This window comes from Hyperolius riggenbachi, chromosome 7 (assembly GCF_040937935.1).
Source record: "Hyperolius riggenbachi isolate aHypRig1 chromosome 7, aHypRig1.pri, whole genome shotgun sequence".
NCBI lineage: Eukaryota > Metazoa > Chordata > Amphibia > Anura > Hyperoliidae > Hyperolius > Hyperolius riggenbachi.
The window spans coordinates 125,678,824-125,703,697 of NC_090652.1; the positions used below are offsets into that span (position 1 = coordinate 125,678,824).

At 42.5% G+C, this 24,874-nt stretch overlaps 1 protein-coding gene across 6 annotated transcripts in view; it reads right to left on the minus strand.

Annotated features, from left to right (window-relative positions):
• TRRAP (transformation/transcription domain associated protein) overlaps positions 1-24,874 on the minus strand; it is a 265,491-nt gene that overhangs the window by 190,204 nt on the left and 50,413 nt on the right. For all 6 annotated transcript variants that reach the window (XM_068244615.1, XM_068244613.1, XM_068244614.1 and 3 more), the window contains exons 22-31: positions 24,184-24,335; positions 22,004-22,203; positions 21,194-21,411; positions 14,416-14,613; positions 13,201-13,461; positions 8,994-9,155; positions 8,405-8,501; positions 7,623-7,744; positions 6,116-6,286; positions 5,216-5,284 (exon numbers count right to left, since the gene is read on the minus strand). In XM_068244615.1, coding sequence (XP_068100716.1) covers positions 5,216-5,284; positions 6,116-6,286; positions 7,623-7,744; positions 8,405-8,501; positions 8,994-9,155; positions 13,201-13,461; positions 14,416-14,613; positions 21,194-21,411; positions 22,004-22,203; positions 24,184-24,335 — 1,650 coding nt within the window. The remainder of the gene's footprint in view (positions 1-5,215; positions 5,285-6,115; positions 6,287-7,622; positions 7,745-8,404; positions 8,502-8,993; positions 9,156-13,200; positions 13,462-14,415; positions 14,614-21,193; positions 21,412-22,003; positions 22,204-24,183; positions 24,336-24,874) is intronic.

Consider the following 24,874-nt stretch of genomic DNA (forward strand, 5'->3'; position numbering starts at 1 on the left):
CTGATATTTAACTTTTTCAGGCAGAGAAAAAAAAAAAAGGAACACAGCATAGTCATTTGTGTGCTAGGCACTGTATATACATATGTCTATCTCATAATGTCACATGTCACTTCGGGTATCCTTTAAAGTACTGTATTCCTTAGTAGGTAACCAGCACTGTTACAATCAAGCTTACATAGTTCATGAAATTACTAATTACAGCACTTTGTTAACAAGCAGGTTTATGCAATCACACATTTGTGTACAATTACCCCTAGGGATTGGATTTCAAGCACACCTTAAGTGATAGATAAGGAGGCTGACATTTATTTCCTTTTTAACAAGGCAAATTGCCAGGCTGTCCTGCTGATCATTCGTCTCTAACCTTTTGAGCCATATACCCCAAACAAGCATTTACATCAGGTGCTCTGATTCAGGCCTGGAACCCACTAGAAAGCGCAAAACGCTATCGCTAATGATTTGTGGTATCGTTTTGCAATCGATTTTGGGAGCGATTTCCCTGCTCCTATACAATTCATTAGAATGTAAACACTCCCAAAATGCTGCATGTCCTGCAACTGCGATTTGCATAATCGCAATCGCTGTAGTGGAATCTGTCCCCTCCATTTATATTGGCAAAGCGTTTAGGGAAATCGCTAGCGATTGAAAGCGCCCACTAAACACACAAAAAATGCTTTAGTGGGTTACAGGCCTGAAGTCTTACTGGATACACTGCAACCTTTCTTGTGTTTGATTCAGACATTACTGCAGCCAAAGAGATCAAAAAGATAGCCAAGCAACTGATATTTAAAAGGAAACAAATGACAGCCTCCATATCTAAAGAGTCTTTTCAGTCTAGTGGAATCCAAAGGCTGAAATGTAAACGGTGCATGAGCAGTTTAAAACCCACACTGTGTGAATGTACAGTATATCAAACACAAAGCTGACAGAACCCCTTGCACAATAAATACATTTGTATCAACTATTGTTCTATAAAGGCTAAACTACAAAAATGTACAGCAATAGATTGAATCCATAATAATCACAGGATTGAATTGCCATGATGAGATAGTTTAAATTCTGCAACATTTAGTTTTGCCTTTACCAGCAATTTCTATACCACTATAAGGCTTTCACTGACCCTGAAATAAACCTGAGCATTATAAGCTCAGCGTGTGATGATATCACACAGAAATAACCTGCTGTGACTGCCAGACACAGCAAAATGGTTTGTTCCATGAACATACCCACAAGAAATTACAAGCAAATCAGCACATTTAGTTTGCGTTGCAGGAGAAGTTCCTCTGTATTGGTAACATTATGGATTGCTTCGCTGGCCAATAGACAAGCGCAATATAACTGTCTCATTTCTGCGTTACTATATTAGATATATTCTGAAAATGGTGTCTTGCAGTTTCCACTGAAGGTCGCCACAAAGGATGTACTTCCGTCATACGAAGTATTGCAGGTGTTTAGCAGAACTATGGGGAAGCACATGATCAGTCTGATCAGGTGATAGATTTGAAGGCTCTGATTTGCTGCAATCACTGCTTTATTATATACTCAGGAAATCAGAACCTTACAAGTCTGCAAGTCTAAGTCAAATTGATCACATGCTTCTCCATAAGCTCGGGTATAAAGCAATTTCAATAATAAGTTTGCTTCAGGGTCATCTTAAAGCAGCAGGGACAGCCATACTATCCGAGGGAAAAAAACAACACATATATAAGTAGATAAATACTTGTTCTACTTACATATGTATTGTACTGTCCATGTTTTGTTTTCAGTGAAACTTATACAGTAAATAAAGAGAAAAATGTTCTAGGCATTTTCCATTTTTTACTGCCTCTGACTTAAAGAGAATCTGTATTGTTAAAATCGCACAAAAGTAAACATACCAGTGCGTTAGGGGACATCTCCTATTACCCTCTGTCACAATTTCGCCGCTCCCCGCCACATTAAAAGTGGTTAAAAACAGTTTTAAAAAGTTTGTTTATAAACAAACAAAATGGCCACCAAAACAGGAAGTAGGATGATGTACAGTATGTCCACACATACAAAATACATCCATACACAAGCAGGCTGTATACACCCTTCCTTTTGAATCTCAAGAGATCATTTGTGTGTTTCTTTCCCCCTGCATCTGTCATACACTGAAGTTTCAGGCTGCTCTTTTCTTCCTGCAAACAGCTTTGCCCTTGTCTGAATTTCCTCAGTATGTGAAACCCCAGCCAGCTCAGAGGACGATTTATCCAGCTTGTAAAAGATAAGAGAGCAGAGAGAAGCTGCACAAATCTAAATATCACACAGGCAGTGTGCAGAGAGGGGCCTGAAAGGGGGAGTTCATAGCAGAACCACAACACTGAAGAACTTGGCAGCCTTCCAGACACAGGCCGACAAGTCTGCCAGGGGAAAGATACATTGATTTATTACAGAGACTGTGATAGCAGAAAGTGCTGCAGTAAGCCAGAACACATTAGAATAGCTTTTGGAACTTGTAGGATGATAAAAAACAGGATGCAATTTTTGTTACGGAGTCTCTTTAAGACAATCCTGATGTCATTTCCTCCCTTACTTTTTTTTCCTCCTAGAAACTGCACTGTCATATCTAGCGTGCTTTGTAAACATGTGAGCCCAGCGTAGATATTTCAGCAGCTTCTCCCTTCCTTCTCAGCCTTGTGTTACACTGAACTGCCCTCAGCCAATCAGTGAAAAGCAGGAATGCAGGAGGGAGGATAAAAAGCTTCCTTCCTTCCAGGCTGACTGAGATGAGATTTATTACAGCAGAAACATTTGATTATATTGCAATGTTTACAATGCAAGGTCAGGTTGTAGATTGCATAATAAGCACAGAGCAATGGGTAAATGGAATTTGATTTTATGGCCGACAATCTGCTTAAGGGCCTGTACACACTGAAAAACGCAGGCAAAAACGCAAGCGCATGCGTTTTTAAAGTGCCTGTAGTTTTAAAAACGCATGCGCTTTTGCCTGCGTTTTTTGTGCGCTTGCGTTTTTCTTGTAATTGCTGATTGGCTAAAGAATCCTTTGTTTTTTTTCTAGTTTACATTTCAACAGGAATCAGGAGATTGCAGAGTCTTCTGGGATACTGACTTCTGAAAAACGCAGGCAAAAACGCAAGCGCATGCGTTTTTAATGCGTTTTTCATGCGCTGCGCTTAATAAAGCACAGCAGGCACTGCGTTTGCGTTTTTTTAAAAACGCATCGCACCAGTGTGTACAAGTCATCACGATTTTCATTCTTTTTCAAAAGACCTTGCGTTTTTAAAAACGCATGCGTTTTTAAAAACGCAACGCAAGCGCAGCAGTGTGTACAGGCCCTTAAGCTACCTATAGCCCCACAATTAATTAAACAGCACCTGTAATACCACATGCATCATGCTTTAGGAATTACCTTTATGAAGGAATTCCCTCACAAGTAGGTTTTTTAAGTTACCTGTGTACCGACAGGCTCTGTAAATTGAAATTTGAATTCATATTCAATAAAATCACTCCATTTTTATTTCATGCATGCGATAATGATTAGTCAATGAAGCCCTATGACTCATTTTTCTTCCCTTTTCAAATCTGTGTGGAATAAGAGATTGCAGTTCTTGCTGAGCTGTGCACAAATGCTTAGAGTGGCATTTCATGAGAAAACTACAGCATAACTGAATCAAGCGTATGGTGCCCATACACGGTACAATAAAAACGTTCAATTTTCCTGTTTATTCGACCAAAACAATCGAATGAAAGTTTGAAAGAATCTTTTTTCAATAAAGAAAATAATCAATTATCCCGTTTTTTCAATAAAAATCTGATCCGACATGTTGGAAAAATCTTTATTTTCGATCTAACGGAATAATCAAATAAAATTGTCTAATCTAAAATTGTACCATGTATGTGCACCTTTAGGATGCTGAAATGTATTTGGATATTGTGGTCTCTCTGCACCTCACCATTGCTCTTCAAACCATTTTACTGATTTGACAAGCCTACAAAAGCACACATCAGTAGGCTGCTCATTGTGATACTACACAGAGGCACTGGCTTATTAATGATTTATCTGCCTTCAAGTGCCTGTGGGCTGACAACATGCACCACAGTCCCACTAATGGACATACAGGGATGTTTATGGTTTAGGATTCAGGATAAGCACTAACGTATCAGGCGATCTAGAAAAGAATAGTAGGATTACAGTACTTAAAAGTAAACCTGAGCCAGCTAAAAATAAAAAAGAAAGCTTGATAACAAACAATCCTCTGGAGGCTTCCCACATCCTCCTGAAGACGACAGTCACTGGACAGTTCTTGCCATGCTCCTCTTCCTAAACAAGTAAACAAGTGCAGCCGTACTACATCTGTACAAGTACAGCTGTGTAGCAGTAAAGAGCCACTCAAACGAGCAGCTTCAGCTTACTGTGCAGGCTCAGTACGGCCACACTTGTACATGGCAGGGAGCGTGGCCATGAGAACATATAGGACAAGCTCATCAGATATGTTCAGAGGGTCTGCGCGCGGCAACAGTGCGATTGAGGAGATAGGGTGCCTCTGGACTATCCAGATTTTTCCCTTCACCTAGGCAAGTAGCTTTTAATTATTATTTGCCTTGGATTCACTAGGCTGGATAGTGCACTGGATTTGCCTCCAGGGTTCGAATCTCGGCTCTTCCTGTTCAGTAAGCCAGCACCTATTCAGTGAGGAGACATTGGGCAAGACTCCCTAACACCGCTACTACCTACAGAGCAAGCCCTAGTGGCTGCAGCTCTAGTGCTTTGAGTCCGCCAGGAGAAAAACGCAATATAAATGTTCTGTGTCTTGTCTAATATCACTGCAACCAACCACACATCGGTATTCATTAACCTGCTCACCCCAAGCTGTTGAAACTATACTAGCTGGTTATAACTTACAATATAGTCTTACATAACCACATCTGAGAGATGAAAATGATCTGGAGTACAGGTGTTAGAAGTCACGCTGGATAAAAGGTCTGACCACAACAGTTACAGATAGCATCGTTCCCTGTTCATTAGCATGTTCTCATCTGAAAGCTGCAAAAATCCATTATGTTGCTTTTCCCTGCTTTGCTTCAGGCAAACTAACTTTCTCCATCTAGGCTGTGAGAGATAATGCACCTCCGCAAACCACACTGCCAAGTAAGTTATATCACTTTGATCGAGACAATGCTAGGCAATATTATAACAGACAGTTGACAAAAAGTCAGCATGACCTGTACTTACATTGCCTTCACTTCTTTGTCCTCCTTTGTGGGTGATCACCACAACTTCCATCCATTTACGCAGGTGTTGCTGAAAAGGACAAAAGAGCAATGCTGCAGATTAGGATAACGGTCAGGGCCCTCATTCACAAGAGTACATCCCCTTTCAAGTCTGGCAAACTGACTGAGGTTTCATGTAACCAGGCTCTTTGCAAAAAGTCAATGTCACTGATGCAGTAAACCTTAAGGACTTATTTCTAATAGGCTAAAGTATCATTTTAAAAAGGGGCCATGTAGTGGTTACAGGGATATGAATCCACTACGGTATCCTGAAAGAGAAGGGTTTATTAAAAGTACTTCTGAGGTTTCCTACCATTTAAAAAACTGGAAATAGAACAGCTGATTTGACTGACTGACTGACTGACTGACTGACTGACTGACTGACTGACTGACTGACTGACACACACAGACACACACACACACACAGACACACACACACACACACACACACACACACACACACACACACACACACACACACACACACACACACACACACACACACACACACACACACACACACACAGACACACACACACACACACACACACACACACAGACACACACACACACACACACACACACAGACAGACACACACACACACACAGACACACACACACACACAGACACACACACTTTATCAAATGGAGGGTGTGAGGAGAGGGCTGAAAACTGTTGAAATTTGACCATAACATAATCATGTCTGCCGCTATACGCAAAGCTTAACGCCTTGATTGCATGATTTTATCTGGATTTTAGGGTCTAAGAGTAGTATGCACTTTGGTGTTCCTGGCCGGTCTCTAACTTCAGAACCATGGTAAATAGTACACTTGCTTTGTTAAACTACAAGTTCAGACTTACCATCATCTGGTCGCAGAATTTATCATTGAAAGAGTTGGGAAACAGACGAGTGACAGACGTCAAGCGGTTTACAACATTGAGGGTCAAACTGCGATAGTCCCCTAGCATCATTAGCAGAGGCCTCATGTGGGTATGAATCTGATCTACCTCGATGGTGGCTCCCTCCAAAAACTGCATGTAAAAAAAAACAATTACAGAGATCAGAAATTTGAATCAACACTATGGTGTGGATACTGTGATGAAAAAAGTTCTAAAAACAACTGAATGCTCTTCCAAGAGGCAGAGGGATTAGTGACACAAATAGACAGCATACATGCATAGGTGTGTAAATAGGGAGCTCAACGTACATTCCATACAAACGTCAATTGCTTTTTAAAAAGTGTATTACATCATATGACTTCTCAACACATGTAGAGCTGTCCCTACTCAGTATCGTACACATCAGATCTAATCCCCATACTGCTCAGGTGAACACTAGTAATCCAGTTCAATTTCTGAAGGTATAGCCTAAAACACCACCATATTCAGAGATGGTCAATAAAAAGAAAATAAAATTTTTATTTGAATGCAGATTTCATGCAAATTCCACTAATTTTCAGCAGGAAGTAAAGGGGATTGGTTCAAATTCCAGCTGCATGCCATTTGCATGAAATCTGCTTGCAAGTTAAAATATTTGCGCCTCATTGACCATCTCTGTATATCATGTACTCATATCTCAAAATATAACTGCGGTTGATGCTTTCCTATGGCTAAAAAATAAATCTAATTTACCTGTAGATTTTCAGTTCCCCTTTGAAAAAGATGGCTCAAAGGGAACCTGATGTGATAGGGATATGTAGGCAGTCCTGCTAATGCCTGAAACAAGCATGCAGCTAATCCAGTCAGAAACATCAGATCTGCATGCGCTAAAAGTTTTCGAGGCAGAGGATTAGCAGGACAGCCAGGAAATGTGCATGGATCAAAAGGAAATAAATATGGCAGACTCCATATGTCTCGCACCTTGGGTTCCCTTTAATGGAAACCAGAGAGGAATGGGGGGTGAAAAAAGAAAAGGTTTTATACATACCTGGGGCTTCTTCCAGCCCCATAAGCCTGAATCGCTCCCACGCCGCCGTCCTCCGCTTCCTGGTTCCACCGGTACCAGGCCCGTCACTTCCGTCGGACGCGGCCAATTGTCCACATCACAGGGGCTCCCTCCATACCCTTACGCATTGCGGCTGCGCAGTACACAGCGGCAAGCGTAAGTGTATGGAGGGAGCCCCTGTGATGCGGACAATTGGCCGCATCCGCCCGCTGACTGTCCGACTCGCGGCAATGACGGGACCCGGTACCGGCGCATCCAGGCAGCGGAGGACGGCGGCATGGGAGCGATCCGTGCGTATGGGGCTAGAGGAAGCCCCAGGTATGTATAAAATATTTTCTGTTCTCCTCTCTGGTTCACTTTAAATCCAAATTCCCTTTGGGGAGGAGCAATTAAAAAAAAAAGTTGCCTTTCGGAGCCTCCTACCTTCCTCATGCAAGCTTCCCCCGCCTCTTGTAGCTCATTGTTTGTGGAGTTCAAGGCTTTGAAGAGCGCTGCAATGATTTTCTCTCTGGACTGTGGTAGGTAGTTGCAGGCTGCTAAGGCATCTGTACACATAAAACAGAGAAACTCAGTATCACTCATGGTAACAATTTCAATAAAAAGAAACCATCTAAATGCCTGGAACCCACTAGGAATCGATTCCCTGATGCTTAGAAGCTCTGTACAGTAAACTGTACAGCGCTTTTGATTAGCAATTCGTGTTTTTCTTTTTTCTAACAAAACTTTATTATACTTACCAGGTGTCAGACTTCTGTGCGTAGCCCCATTCCCTAAAGGAAGAGGTCACTGGTGCTTCTCTATAACCAGAGAAGCGCCTGAGACCTCTTCCTTTAGTGGGTGGGACTATGGACACAAGCAAGAAATTAGATCACTTGGAGAGTATTGTAAAATGTATACAAATCGTAATCGTGCCCAAAGTGTTGCAAAATCGTTTTGAAAAATCGATTTTGCAGCGCTTATATACATTAACATTCAGCACTAACGTACATGTCCTGCGATTGCGGTTACCCCTAATCGCAATAGCGCGTTCCCCACCACACACTTTCATTGGCAAAGTGTTTTTGGGAATTGCCAGCTACTGCTGGCAATCCCAAAACGCTGCCAAAATCGCCCTTGTTGGTTCCAGCCCAAATACCGGTTTCATGCAGAATGTTCTGTTAGCACCTGCAACTGACTCATTATACTGAGAAACCTCAGGGACTTACTCAGGGCAGCAATACGTAGAGGAACAAGGGAAGAAAGGCTTTTGTAGCATGGGAGCTTCATCAACGTGGCATCTTCTGCTTCACACAAGTTCAGGAGCTACAGCATGAAAAGTGTCAGAGTTATGACAAAAAAATAATACACATAGGAACAGGCAACAGAGGGCTATAAAGAGAGTTCCAGCTTTCACTTTGCTTTTGCCCAGTACTCTCTTAAACTTCAAGACCCTTAGTTCAGAAAGCAAGCGTGGCATCAAATTCTTCCACTTTGAGCAACAGTTCAAGGCAGAGTTCTATATACTGCAGATGTATTGCTAAGCTACAGCCGAGCAACAAATACTGTTGCTATGGAGAGGGGAGGAGGGACAACGATACGGCGCACAGAAGAGCAGCTTTCAGCATAATGGGTTAGGGAGGAGACTATGCACTCGTCCAAGAAGAGTTGGATCTTTCAGGGACGTTAGGGTGGCTTTACACACACTAGATTCTCAGCGGAGGCCGCTCTGCAGCCATTTTTTGTAGAGCAAGACTGAACTTAAAATTATTGCTGGAATGTTTCATTATGTCATTCTAGCATACTACAGTAACACACCTCAGAATAGAAGACTTTGTGCTCTACAACATTGAGATCCATAGTGAAGAGTCTGGGCTGCAGAGTGGTGCAGAAAGTGTTGCCTTCCATTAGACCAATCTGAGCATTTGCAGGCTGGTGTCGCAGCAGATGCTTCTTCGGAGGTACCATGTCCTGCAGGACCTGGAAGGAAGCAAAGAAACTGAATCACAGAGCAACTTACAGGGCCTGGCATATACAAGTATGAAAGCCACTGGAGTGCCTTTTTAGTTGAATATTCACAGAAACAAATAGCATTAAAATGGGAACTTAAGCCTAAACTACAGGGATTTGACCTAAGGTTGCTGCTATCTCCTAATTGTCAATTTTCACAGGCTTAACTCACCACCTGTTCAAGACTTTGTTCCAGCAGTTTTTTTTTTTTAGCTGAATTATAACTTAATGCCTATTCATGTTTTAGCATAGAGATCCCAGCATCCTCTGTACCCCATTTTTCACATTATAAGCTTTACTGAGATCAAATTAAGTATAACGCCTAGTTCACACCAAAAGTCGCTAAGCATAATCGCAAATGCTTATCTTTTTTTTTTTTTTTTTTTTTTTTTTTATAACTCTTATTGTCCGAAAGAGAAAAATACAGGCAATGTTGAAATTGTTTCTATGAAACACATAGACAAAACTTGCTCAGTAGAGGAACACAGTAAAATCAACAGTAAATGACATAACTGTCTATGCATTTTTTTTTCTCCTAGCATAGAATACAACATTGTGGCAATATATATAATTACGATTCTCTTCTATATGTATCGCTCCTCTCCGTTGGTCTACCAGTTCGCTCAATTTGGTGTTTTATCAGTTATAATGTCAATAAAGATAATCATCTCATATATATTATAGCATTCTATCTATTACTTCAGTTCACCCCAATTGTTTCACTAGATCATAGCCCTCTCCTCCCCCACATAGTTTACATCCCAGTAGTCCCAGACCTTCCTAAACTGTTCTTCTGTCTCATATACTAACGATGTTAGGTTCTCCATTGTCCTTACCCATCTAATTTTATTCACCACATCTTCGACTCTAGGACTTAGACTCTTTTTCCAGAAAGCTGCAATAGTCATCCGAGCTGCTGTAAGGATATGGTTGAGCATACGTTGTGTATAAGACTTCAAACCTGGGTATGGTTTTCCTATCAGATAGTACCACGGATCTAACGGTATATGTTTTTTTATAACTTTATATACCAGAGATTGAACTGTCTTCCAAAAATTTTGCACTTCTGGACAGAACCAGAATATATGGTCGATTGTCCCTATCCTTTTACATCGTCTCCAACATAAATTGGAGGTTCCGGGGTATATTTTACTCAGATGCCCAGGAGTTAAATACCACTGAAACAGTATTTTATAGATATTTTCTTTTGTTTGAGTGCAGATTGATGTTTTACGTGCATTCATCCATATGTCTTCCCAAACATATATATCTTGGGTCGCCCCTAATTTAGATTCCCATGATAGCATATACCTATGTTTAGTGAAAGCAGCAATCTCTGGTATAGATAAGATGGAATATATTTTTGATATGAGACCTGGCTCCCTATCTGCCTCTAATAATGTCCTTTCACATAATGTAAGAGGCGGCAACTCAGTGGATCCCCATTCCCTGTTAACATATGACCTGCTTATCTTTTTTTTTAGCGATTTGCAGTAGCTATTTCGGGCACATGCCTGGCAATTTTCTATTTATGCCTAGCGATTTTGTAGGATTTGGATTTAGCGATTTTGTAGTTTTTGTACGCCGATTTGGGAGTGAACTGCTTTTGGCAAAAACGCTTAAAAAAAAAAAATGTTCTGTTCAACGATTTTTAAAGCAATTTTACAGTTTTCCTATACTTTATATTGAGGAGTAATTGCCTCTAACATGCTGCATGACCAGCATAGACATTAGCCAATTGGTTCTTGAAACTCAAGCGCTTTGAAAGAGCTCAAGAAGCGCTCAGTGTGAACCAGCCCTAATAGAATCATGAACCATAGCATATCCAATAAATATATTTTGAAAAAGTAATACAATCATATAAAACAGGAGCATTCTAGTTACAGAGTATTACCCAAACCAATTGCTAATACTAAATGCAGGCCATATATATTGCAGGTGGGGAAAGGTCCGATCATACCTAAAAATTCGTATTAGGAATTATTTGAGATAAATTATTCATTTAAAAACCTTTAGAACCAATTATTGGAACTCAAATTTGCTCGGTAAGCTCAGTGACACCTGAGCTACATACACACGTGAATCCAATTTTGAGAAAGAGTATTTAAAGAGAAGGTTCAGGGTGGCTCTTAAAAAAATAAAAATGCCCATCCACTTACCTGGGGCTTCCTCCAGCCGTGGGCAGCCAGGACGTGCCCTCCGCGCCGCTCCGCAGGCTCCCGGTCCCCTCCGGTGGCCGACCCGACCTGGCCAGGCCGGGCTCTTCTGCGTTTCAAAATGCGCCTCACGGGGGCGCGCTGACGTCATCGGACATCCTCCGGGCTGTACTGCGCAGGCGCAGAACTACTGCGCCTGCGCAGTACAGCCCGGAGGACGTCCGATGACGTCAGCGCGCCCCCGTGAGGCGCATTTTGAAACGCAGAAGAGCCCGACCTGGCAGCCGGCCTGGCCAGGTCGGCCACCGGAGGGGACCGGGAGCCTGCGGAGCGGTGCAGAGGGCACATCCTGGCTGCCCACGGCTGGAGGAAGCCCCAGGTAAGTGGATGGGCATTTTTATTTTTTTTAAGAGCCACCCTGAACCTTCCCTTTAAGGGGGTCAGTTGTAAGTTTCCCTCTTAATTTTTTCTGAAGAGTAGCAACATGGGGGTCTCAAAACAACTCTTAAATTACCTGAAGACAAAGATTGTTTACCATCATGATTTAGGGGAAGGATACAGAAGGCTGTCTCAGAGATTTCAGCTGTCTGTTTCCACAGTTAGGAACATATTGAGGAAGTGGAAGACCACAGGCTCAGTTCAAGTTAAGGCTCGAAGTGGCAGACCAATAAAAATTTCGGATAAACAGAAGCGACGAATGGTAAGAACAGTTAAAGTCAACCCACAGACCACCACCAAAGACCTACAACATCATCTTGCTGCAGATGGAGTCACTGTGCAACGTTCAACCATTCGGTGCACTTTACACAAAGAGATGCTGTATGTGAGAGTGATGCAGAGGAAGCCTTTTCTCCGCCCACAGCACAAACAGAGCTGCTTGAGGTATGTGAAAGCACATTTGGACAAGCCAGCTTCATTTTGGAATAAGGTGCAGTGGACTGATGGAACTAGAATTGAGTTATTTGGGCATAACAAGGGGCCTTATGCATGGAGGAAAAAACAGCATTCCAAGAAAAACACCTGCTACCTGAGTAAAATATGATGGTGGTTACATCATGCTGTGGGGCTGTGTGGCCAATGCAGGGACTGGGAATCTTGTCATAGTTGAGGGACGCATGGATTCCACTCAGTATCAGCAGATTCTGGAGACAAATGTCCAGGAATCAGTGACAAAGCTGAAGCTGTGCTGGGACTGGATCTTTCAACAAGACAACGACCCTAAACACTGCTCAAAATCCACTGAGGCATTCATGCAGAGGAACAAGTACAACGTTCAGGAATGACCATATCAGTCCCCAGACCGAAATGTAATTGAAAATCTGTGGTGTGAGTTAAAGAGAGCTGTCCATGCTCGGAAGCCATCAAACCTGAATGAACTAGAGATGTTTTGTAAAGAGGAATGGTCCAAAATACCTCCAAACAGAATCCAGACTCTCACTGGAACCTACAGGAAGCTTTTAGAGGCTGTAATTTATGCAAAAGGAGGATCTAGTAAATATTGATCTCATTTCTTTTTATGGTGCCCACATTTATGCACCTGCCTAATTTTTGTTTAAACAATTATTGCACACTTTCTGTAAATCCAATAAACTTAATTTCACTTCTCAAATAGGACTGTGTGTGACTCCTATAGGATGTAATGTCTGACATTTTTTAATCTTAACAGCCAACGATTTATACGGGAAAATCATGACAACAAGGTTGCCCAAACTTTCGCATTTAACTGTATATCCCAGCCATATGCTGACATTCAGAAAATAAGTAGACTAATTGTAGCTAGAGACAATCCAGCCGAAAAACATGTCAAAATATTCACCCAGAAGACATTAGCCGTGACCAATAGCAAACAACCCCTGTACCTCTTTATGTGGTTCCATTATCATGGTAACGCCTTTGCCAGTGACTTGCGCCAGCACCTGCAGGGAGTGCATGGCTTGTTTCCTGACAGTGGGATTAGGAGAGGTCACTTCTCGCACAAGATCGTGTGTCACCAGATGGAAGGACTTTTCCTGGGCATTTGTGATCTCTTCTGTTTTCTCCTCATCCTTCAGTGGAGTGGCACATCGAATTAAAAGCTGTTCTAGAGTGGTCTTTGCCATGGCAACTGCTCCATTAGAAACCTAAGCAATAACAGAGAATTACAATGAAAATATATTTTGCAAGCGATGCTAATTATAGCTTCCCATCTAGAAGAGCACAGTGACAGTGTTTCTGCTTGTAAGATGATAGAATGCAGTGAAAACCCACGGGACAACCCAACAAAATTAGCATGAAGCCCTCCCTATAGGGATCCAAACTCCAACCCCCCCTCTCTAACACCAGCTCCTTATATAGCAAAGTAGCGAAGCAGAGCAGAGTATTATTTACCTGCTCCAGCACTGCATCTTGTCTCTTCCGTTTTTCCCACCGGCTGCACACTTTTTGCTTCCATACCTCCTTCTCTCGATCACATGACATGCATTGGGAGCCAGAGGTATGCTGCACAGAGCAGGTGGATGTCAGGATAATCAGAAAAGACCCAAAGCAGCACAGAAGCAGGTAAATAAACTGCTCCACTGCGATACTCTGCAGATGGGGGAGGAGCAGGCCGCCCATAATCACTATAGTTATGCAAGTTTTGTTTGAGACTGTTCAGTAAATATTCAGTCTTATGGATTTATACTGCACCAGCATCTTCATTGACACGGTATCATTGCAGTATTCCCTGGAAGGAGGTGTGGTCTGTACTGCAACCCAAATCTGCCTCCTTCAGGACCTCCTGGAAAAGTGGTGCGTTTACAGCAGAGGTGACTGACTCCTGGGGTAAACCAGGCTTCACAGGAAGTGTTGGTGAAAGAGCCTTGATGTCATAGCCCAGGGCAAATCCCAGGGGGCTGAAGGGGGTGCGTAATAGGGTATGCAAAGCACTGTGGATCAAATTTTAGAACTCAGGTTTTTATTTCTGAAGACATCATTTAACCACAGTTGAGAACCTCCAGTTTATCAATTCTCCCTGCAAGAAGAACAAAACACCAAAATCCAGAGTGCCGGCAATACAGAAAACACAAGAGTTGGGATTAACATATACTGCCTACCTCTCCAGTCAAATCCATCATGACAAAGAGCAGGGCTTTCAGGAAGGTCTGCTGATTCTGAAGCACCCAAATCAGAGGAAGGCGTTCCATCAGGAATTTAATAGAGACCACTCCACCAAGCTTTGCATACCATGCCTGCTCATAACAGCAAGCACATAAACGCTCCACAATGTAAGAGAACAATGGCAGCTGGCACGCCTGAAAGATTAAAAACAAAAACAGATATTTCAATATTAAAAATAAAAATGTAAGAAGTCACCCAATAACCAATTTGAAGAGAAAGTGTTGCAACTAAACAAAAAGCAGATAACACAGCATCTAATGCAGCTAGAGTCAACTCCGATGGCATGAGCAGAAGCTAGGTCCTTTACTGAGATGCCAGTTACTTATAAAGTAGAATGCAGTAAATTATTCAGGACTAGCTGATTGCCTGGCGTTGCCCGGGTATGTATTTGGCTGATGTTGGCTCTGCCCACTTTTTCTAACCCTAACACACAATTACTCAATGACCAAGTTTGTGAGCTTTGGGGTCTTTGGCATCAATAATTCGCACTGAAATGAAACCAATCTGATTGGCTCTTTGTGGCTCTACCCCATTTCTGAATTTGAACCCCAGTGACCCAATAACCAACTTTACCAGGTTTGAGGCTCGTGCCCTCAACAGTGTAAGAATGGAAGCAATTAAATATTCCCCTTGAAATGCAATAGGTGAAGTTTGATTCACTTTTATAGGCTCCACCCACTTTTCTGAATATTAATCCCAGTCACCCAGTGACCAACTGTGCAAAGTTTAAAAACCCTGCCATTAAAGAGACTCTGTAACATTAAAAACATCCCCTGGGGGGTACTCACCTCGGGTGGGGGAAGCCTCCGGATCCTAATGAGGCTTCCCACGCCGTCCTCTGTCCCACGGGGGTCTCTCCGCAGCCCTCCGAACAGCCGGCGACTGTGCCGACTGTCATTTCAATATTTACCTTTGCTGGCTCCAGCGGGGGCGCTGTGGCGGCTTTCCATTCCGAACTACACGGAAATACCCGATCTCATTCGGGTCCGCTCTACTGCGCAGGCGCAGGAGACTTGCGCCTGCGCAGTAGAGCGGACCCGACGGCGATCGGGTATTTCCGTGTAGTTCGGAATGGAAAGCCGTCAGAGCGCCTGCGCAGGAGCCAGGAAGGTAAATAATGACGTCACCGCTGCCCGGACTCCACGGAGGGCTGCAGCGAGACCCCTGACGGATGGAGGACGGCGTGGGAAGCCTCATTAGGATCCGGAGGCTTCCCCCACCCGAGGTGAGTACCCCCCAGGGGATATTTTTATGTTACAGTTCCTCTTTAACAGTGTAAGAATGGCTGCAGTTTACATTTTCCCAGTGAAATTTGTATTTGTCTCCAACCACTGATGACCTGGCGTTGCCCGGATATTTGACTGGTGTTGGCTTCACCCACTTTCTAACCCTAACGCACACTCAATGACCAAGTTTGTGAGCTTTGGGGTCCTTGGCATCAATAATTTGAATATTCCCATAGAAATTAAACAAATCAGATACGCTGTTTGTGGCTCCGCCCCTCTCCAGCATTTAAACCCCAGTCACCCAATGACCAACTGTAGCAGGTTTGAGGCATCTGCTATTAACAGTGTAAAAATGGCAGCAATTTAAATATTCCACTTGAAAATCAACATGTGAATTTTGATTGGCTATTATAGGCTCCACCCACTTCCCTGAATATTAATCTCAGTCACTCAGTGACCATCTGGGCAAAGTTTGGGAACCCTGCCATAAACTGTGTAAGAAGGGCTGCAGTTCACACTTTCCCAGTGAAATTTGTTTTTGGCTCCACCCACTTTTTGTAACCTGGACACAAAGTCATTACTCAATGCCCAAGTTTGTGAGCTTTGAGGTCCTTGGCATCAATAATTAGTATTTTCCCATGAAATGAAACAAATCTGATTCACTGTTTGTGGCTCTGTCCCCTTTTCTGAATTTGAACCCCAGTGACCCAATGACCAACTGTACCAGGTTTGAGGCTTGTGCCATTAACAGTGCAAGAATGGCAGCAATTTTATTCTCCTTGAAAAGTGACATGTGATTTTTGATTGGCATTTTTAGGCTCCACCCACTTTTCTGAATATTAATCCCAGTCACCAACTATGCTAAGTTTGAGAACCCTGCCATTAACAGTGAAGAAGGGCTGCAGTTTACAATTTCCCAGAAAAATCTGTTTATAACTCCACCCACTTTTTGTAACCTGGACACACATTCACTACTCAATGTCCAAGTTTGTGAGCTTTTGGGTTCCTGGCATCAAAATTGTGCTAATGGAAGCAGTTTATACAGCAAAAAAATCTGGCTGTTTTTGGCTCCGCCCCTTTACTGAATTTGAACCCCAGACACTTAGAGACACTGAAGCGAAAAAAAATATATGATATAATGAATTGGTTGTGTACTATGAATAATTACTAGAAGATTAGCAGCAAAGAAAATATTCTCATACTTTTATTTTCAGGTATATAGTGTTTTTTCTAACATTGCATTATTCTATAATATGTGCAGATTACACAACACTCAGCATTCAAAATTATTCTTTCAGAGCAGTCTGAAGTAATGACATCTCCTCTGGCAGAGGAAAAGAAATAGTCCAGGAACAGTTGAGATAATAAAAGTCAGATAACAGCCCTCTCCACAACTAACTTAGTCGGAGAGCTTAATGGCTTATTTGCATAGAGATAACAAATGGAGTTTCTCAACTCTTCCTGTACTGGAAACAATTAGACTGATGTATCTGATCTTAATGTTTTATTTCTTAGCTGTACTACACATACAAATCATAATATCATAATTTTTTTTCCGCTTCAGTGTCTCTTTAACGACCGACTGTAGCAGGTTTAAGGCCTCTGCTATTAACAGCATGAGAATGGCTGCAGTTTCAATATTCCCCTTCAAAATCAATAGGTGAATTTTGATTGGCTCTTGTAGGCTCCACCTACTTTTCCGAACATTAATCCTAGTCACCTAGTGACCAACTGTGTGAAGTTTGAGAACCCTGCCATTAACAGTGTAAGAAAAGCTGCAGTTTACATGTTCCCATATAAAAAGTTAGCCGTTTATGGCTCCGCCCACTATTTCTAATCTTGACATGCAGTCACTTAATGATCAACTTTATGAGCTTTGGGATCCTTGGCATCAATAAGTTGCATTTTACCATTGAAATTAAACAAATCTGATTGGCTGTTTTTGGCCCACTCCCTTCAAAAACCCCAGTCTCCCGGTGACTGACTGTAGCAGATTCTGCCATTAAGAGTGCATGAATGGCAGCAATGTAAATATTCCCCTTGAAAATAAAAAGGTGAATTTTGATTGGCTGCTGTAGGCTCCACCCACTTTTCTGAATATTAGTCCCAGTCACCCAGTGGCCAATTGTGTAAAGTTTGGGAACCCTGCCATGTTAAAAATTTAGTTGTCGGCACCGCCCACTTTTTCAAACCTTGACATTCAGTCACTCAATTATCAAGTTTATCAGCTTTTGGGTCCTTGGTATCAATACTTTGTATATTCCCATTGAAAAATAAACAAATCTGGCTGTTTGTGGCGTCGCCCCCTTTCTGAATTTGGACCCTAGTCACCCAGTGACCAACTGTACCAGGTTTGAGACATCTGCTTTTAACAGTATAAGAGAATGGTAGCAGATGAACTATTCCCTTTGAAAATCAAAAGGTGAATTTGTATTGGCTGTTGTAGGCTCCACCCACCTTCCAAAATCTTAATCTCAGTCACCCAATGACCAACTGTGCAAAGTTTGAGAACCCTGCCATTAACAGTGTAAGAATGGCTGCAGTTTATATTTTCCCAGTAAAAGTTGTTTTGGCTCCACCCACTTTTTGTAACCTTGATGCACAGCCACTCAATGACCAAGTTTGTGAGCTTTCAAGTTCCTGGCATAAAAAATGTGTGAATGGAAGCAGTTTATCCACCAAGGAAATCTGATTGGCTGTATGTGGCCCCGCCCCTTTAGTGAATTTGGACTCCAGTCACCCAATTACCGACTGTAGCAAGTTTGAAGCCTCTGCCATTAAAAGTGTAAGAATAGGGGCAGTTTAAATATTCCCCTTGAAAATCAATAGGTGAATTTTGATTGGCTGTTGTAGGCTCCACCCATTTTCTTGAATCTTAATCGCATTCACCCAGTGACCAAGTGTGCCAAGTTTGAGAACCCTGCGATTAACAGTCTAAGAATGGCTGCAGTTAACATTTTCCCATTTAAAATGAACGGCTGAAATTTGATTGGCCGTTTTATGCTCCGCCCACTTTTCCTGGATTTGTAACCTCGGTCACCAAGTGACCAACTGTGCCATGTGTGGGGACTATGGCTTGATTACTGTGAGAATGGCAGCCTTTTACATTTTTTCCATTGACTTGAATGGGTTAAATCTGATATGCTGTTTGTAGCTCTGCCCAGGTGTGCAGGGGGGACGCGAGACCCCCAGAACATATCATCCCTGGTAGTAAGGGATCTGTGTACCAAGTTTCGTTCAAATCGGTCAAGCCGTTTTCGTGTGATCGCGGCACATACATACACACACATACACACACATACGCTTTTATATATTTTTAATTTTCCTGGTTTCAGCATAAGAAACCTTTCTTATATCTATATTGCTATATATTAGTAAGTAGGCCTTCCCTCTAAGTGATGCTTAGCCTAGACATTTGCAGAACTACCCCAGAGCATTCTGGGCGACCAGGTATATTTTCTACTGGCTTTAGAACGCTCAGTAAACCAACATTCCGCAGAGATCCTCGACAGGACTAAAAATGCTGCCACCTGTATTTTAAGAATGCAACTGAGAGGGAGGAAAGATTTTACACCGACTAATTTCTAGCTGAATATTGAAAAAAAAAAAAAGCAATTTTATCCATGTTATTTTCACTACAATACCTTTAACTCCATTGGGACTGCACAGCTCTTACCACTTAACCACCTTAGCGGTATGGACGAGCTCAGCTCGTCCATTACCGCCAGAGGGTGCCGCTCAGGCCCTGCTGGGCCGATTTTGATAAAATAAAAAGCAGCACACGCAGCCGGCACTTTGCCAGCTGCGTGTGCTACCTGATCGCCGCCGCAGCGCGGCGATCCGCCGCATGCAGCGGCGAAAGAGGGTCCCCCCAGCCGCCCGAGCCCTGCGCAGCTGGAACAAATAGTTCCGGCCAGCGCTAAGGGCTGGATCGGAGGCAGCTGACGTCAGGACGTCGGCTGACGTTCATGACGTCACTCCGCTCGTCGCCATGGTGACGAGGCAAGCAAAACAAGGAAGGCTGCTCATTGCAGCCTTCCTTGTTAATTCTGATCAGCGATCAGAAGAACGCATCCGGAGCGCCCTCTAGTTGGCTGCATGAAAGTTTTTTTTTTTTAATTTAAAAAATACCCTCCCGCAGCCGCCCTGGCGATCTCAATAGAACGCCAGGGTGGTTAAGAGACTCTGTAACAAAATGTTCAGCCTTATTTCTTCTATCCTAGAAGTTCCTATACCTGTTCTAATGTGGTCTGTCTTACTGCAGCCTTTTTTAGTTGCACAGTGGCTGTATTATCCCTGTTATATAATCTAATCTTTCCTCTGACGGCTTTGTCGGGCTCAGGTACTCAGGCAGGAATGTGCTGGTCTGCTTGTAATAGGATAGAAGCTATACACACCCTCTCCACGCCCCCTGAGGCTCTGTGCGAGTCAGCCTGAGCTCCTCTCAGCCTATCACACTCTGGTTAGCAGCCATGTCTTGTTTGTAAACGCTGCCTAAAACTGGCAATTACAAGCCAGGATCGCAGCAAGGAGTGGCAGAAACAGCACAGAAGGGCCCAGGAGAACATAATGAATAGAATGGTATGCTTTTTATTGTAAGAATTTCAGAGTACAGATTCTCTTTAAAGAGAGTCTGAAGCGAGAATAAATCTCGCTTCAGACCTCATAGATAGCAGGGGCATGTGTGCCCCTGCTAAACCGCCGCTATCCCGCGGCTTAACGGGGGTCCCATCACCCCCAAATCCCCTCCGTAAAGCGGGGGAGCGCTCCCGCATTGGGGGCTAACCGCCTCAGCCCTGCCCCACGCGCGTCCCCGCCTCTCCCCCGCCCCTCTCAGTTTTCCTTCACTGAGAGGGGCGGGGGAGAGGCGGCGATGCGCGTCTGATAGACGCGACTGGAGGCAGGGCTGCAGCCGTTAGCCCTGCCTCCAGGAAGGGAAGATTTACGACCAAGACTATGACCAAGTCTTGCGGGGGTGGGTTTGGGGGTGAAGGGACCCCCGTTTAGCGGCGCGATAGCGGCGGTTTAGCAGGGGCACACATGCCCCTGCTAAGTATAAGCTCTGAAGCGAGATTTATTCTCGCTTCAGTCTCTTTAAGCACCACTGCAATTTTTTTTATTCATTTTTCCCCTTTGTGATCACTGATCTGCTCACAGTGATCACATGGTGAAAAGCCAATGAGTGTCAGCGGACTGAACTCGGCCATCATTGGACATTCTAGTTTAACGGTGAAGCCTGTGTCAGGAGTGCAGGGAACTGGTGTAGTAAAATCTATGCCACGTCAAGCTTCAAAAGCCACAAGCGTAGTATAGATTTTCCTACGATGTCCAAAGAAGTAAATGTGTAAGCGAAAAGGAAGCTAACCGCTTCACTGGCACTTACAGGCCCTGGAGTAAAGCACTGCCCAATATACAGATTTAACACAGTATGTTGAGAAAGGTAAGAATCTGATGCATCATGATGGGGGTGTTAAGCATGCATAATTACCCTTTCTTTTGATCCCAGAATAATGCTGGCTACGTCAAATATCACAGCTAAAGCCACCTCTCCAATCTTGCAGAGTTCCTTTTCCTCGTAGGCCATGCAGATCGCAATGGCATCAATCAGCACAAGCGGGTCCATGCCTTTTGAGCCATTCTCTTCACTGTGAAACATGGCTGTGCTGGGCTGGCTGCCAACCTGGTAGCACTGTAGGAGAAATGGACCTGGAAAAAGCACATAACAGAACCAACTCAGCACTTCTTATTGCTCTTCAAGCTTTAAAGTGTACCTAGGGTGACATGAGATAAACGTGTATGTACAGAGCAAAACATTAATTACCTGGCTGTTTTTTATTTTGCTGCCTGAAAAATTATTTTCAGGTATGCAAGTGACAGCTTCTCTCTTGTAGTCACATTGTCAGGAATAAAGTAAATATCATCGATAAGCTAATTACAGCCATAAAAGTTTTCCTGGCATAGTACAACTTTCTGAGGGTAGGGGAGAGATAGAAAACGATCAATAGTTCGTGTATTTTAACGCAGAGACTGCCAATGAGCAGAGACAACAAAACATTCAATCTACTTTGTAAATGATTAAATATAAAAAAATCAGGGGATGGCTAAAAAAATAAATACATTTTTTTTTTTAGGAATAGGAGGACAGATCCAATTGTTTATCTCATCAGTTTATTTTTACATTGGGTTCACTGTAAGGCTGTTGGGTTTAAAAACCTATAATGTTTATGCTGCATAGTGACTGTTTATGCTTTGCAGTGAAGTGTGGCCACACTTGGCTAAGAATAGCATGAGAACTCACCACACTGTTGGGCTACAGCTACCATGGTGTAATGCCGTATAAGGCTGGCCACAAAGGGAAGAGCGCTAGGCCTTAGATCTTTGATGACAGCAGACATGAAAGCCCCAGTCAAGGCCTGCTCAAAGGTCTTGCGAGCTGGTGTGTCCTGAGCTTTGTAACGGTGGGAAATTATGACACTGGGAATAGACTTCTCTGTAAAGCTGAAAAACAAAGAAAAAAAAGACCATGAGCACAGTGGCAAAAAGTAACTATCGGCAGCCAAGCAAGAAGAGTATTAACAAGTCTGTTTACAAATGAGCTTCTGTGCCCAGGTGACCTCCCCACACAGGAATGGCCTGAGCCACCTCATCTACTTCATTCTCATTTGGCCTCCTATTTGGCTGAAATAAGATGGATGGCTCAATCTGACAAAGTATTTAAATCTTTCATTCCAGCAGGGCCGACTGACTTCTCATAAAGCCTGAACAGGCAGCGCAAGAGGAAAGTCCATTACAAAACTGGCCTTTTCCTGGCTTTCCAATTTAAAATGGGAGGCTTGATATTGATTTGGAAATGTTAGGTTATGATTAGCACAAACATTCTAAATGGCAAATCTGTTAGATCAAATGTTTATTTGACCTTTCAGTTTGTTTGTACAGGGATACAGTAATCATCTGGAATGAGTTATTACAATGGTCACACAAACAAGATTAGGTGAAAAAACCATGACACTATTTATCTGCGTCCATTTGGCTTCTTAAAGTGGACTTGAACTCTAGCATAGGACAGAAGGAAAACAGAGAGAAATGGACCCTTTATGTATTTAGAGAGTTTAGCCTGTCTAGTTCCCTCTCATCTGTGACTAATTACAAGTGTAATTTGATCTCAGCTGTTCAGCTGGCTGCCTCGGCAGAGCAGCTAATTTGAAAAACACGAGATATTAATCCTATGTCTGCATCCACGAAAGGAGGAAGTAGACACTGCAGATGTATTGCAAGATTTGTATCAGCTGTAACAAACTAATGTTTTTCTTTAAAAAAGGTAATTATGCTGTTCCTTATCTTATCTTATTTTAGAGCAGAGAGAAAGTTGTGAATTCAGGTCCGCTTTAAGTAAAGTAAACAGTAAAGAACATGCATCCCCTGCCTTGCCTTGCCAGCTCAATACCACTCTTCCCAGACACTTCATGTGTGCATTAGATAGGACAACTAATAAAGTCATACACCGTATATATTTGTATTAATTATCCCTATTTTAATTTTTTTTTCTTTTGCTATGATGCATTGTTTTCTAAGTTGTGATCTATTCTTCATAATAAATGGGTCTATTCTTCATAACGAATACGCAAATGTGACCAATGATATGCAAATAATTCTGAGTTGATAAAATTGATTATGCAAATTGTGTAGATACATTTATAAAGCTTTAAAATTCACCAATTTAAAACCAAAGTAATATTTGATTAGTCCATTTGATAGGTGTGTGATAATATAAAAACTTGTTTTATTGGCATATAAAATCTTTAGGGCGGTTTCACACTGTCGACCTGCGTTGCGATTAGATAATTACATTGCACCGCTGAAAAGGCTGTAATCCCCTTTCTGGCCGTAAGCCAGGTAATAAGGGAGGCTCTCTAGCGCTCACTTCCTGTGGCCGAAGAAACAAATTGCACGGAAGCGTATTAAAAAAAAAAGAAAAAAAAGCCCCAGGTAACTGGATTTGTTTTGTTTTTTTGTTTTTTAGAGCTTGGACCTTCCCTTTGTGTAAATGCCGTTCTGCCCCTGATTTTTTTTCCCAGAAGGTTTTATGCTGTATTTTATTTTTTAGAGCAGAGAGGAAAAGCAGAGCTTCATACCACTTTAATTATATATTCAATCTGGCATTTCTCTAGCAGTCCTGCACAAGAGAACCACAAGCGGTGCTCCATGTTACAAATACACTTGTGGTTGAGAAACACTGGGCCATCATATGAAACAGCGTGAAAGGAAGCCAATTTGTTGCCTTCAGCAACCCCCAGTTCTTTTTCTCCTTGTTGGTTATAAAAACAGAAAATTAGTTAAATAGTATAAAAGTTTTTTTACCAGACACTTTTCCACATAGGGAATGTCGTGCTGCTAATCCATTATTTATTGCCCTATTACGCAGCGATACATTCTTTACAGCTGTTAAGACTTGTACATGCCGAAGGAATAATGTCTTACTTGGGATGTGCCAGAAGCTGATACAAGGCATGCTTGTTATCATCCAAGCTCATCATTGCCACCAGGAAACATTTGATCACCTCCCAAGCCTGTCTCCGATAGTACGGCTCAGTGTTTGCGCTCTTCAAACAATCCAGCGCCGTCTCAATGGCCTAAAGAGCAAACAATAATTAAATCTCACTCAAAAGAAAGAAAATAAAAAACACAGTTTGCTGTCCTAGTCTCCTGGGAAATCTGTCTGTTCAAAACACAAAACTTCAACTTTCTGCTAGTAAACTTTCTGTAGCGGTGTTAGAAACCACAGGCCTATCCCTTTGAGGACCCTGATAAAGAAAAAAAAGAAGTCATCTATTATTAACCTCTCTATTGAGTAACACTGAGACATCATGGTCAGTGCTGTCTGTTGGTGACCTGGATGTGAGTGGCATAATATTAAATGTAGAGATCTTAATCTTCATACACATACAAAGTTGTTCTTGTTCTTCTGGATAATCATCATCGCAGTCAAGCACAGACTGAGTCCATGGTTCTCCTTATCCTTTCAGTTCCCTCAAAATGCCACACGCCGTCCGTCCGTCCGTCCCTCCTTCCCAGTCCACAGCAATCAATTACCAATTTTACCACAAAGTGGAGAGTCAACAGTCAGAATACTATCAGCATATTGTGTAGGTAATCCCTCATACTACATAGA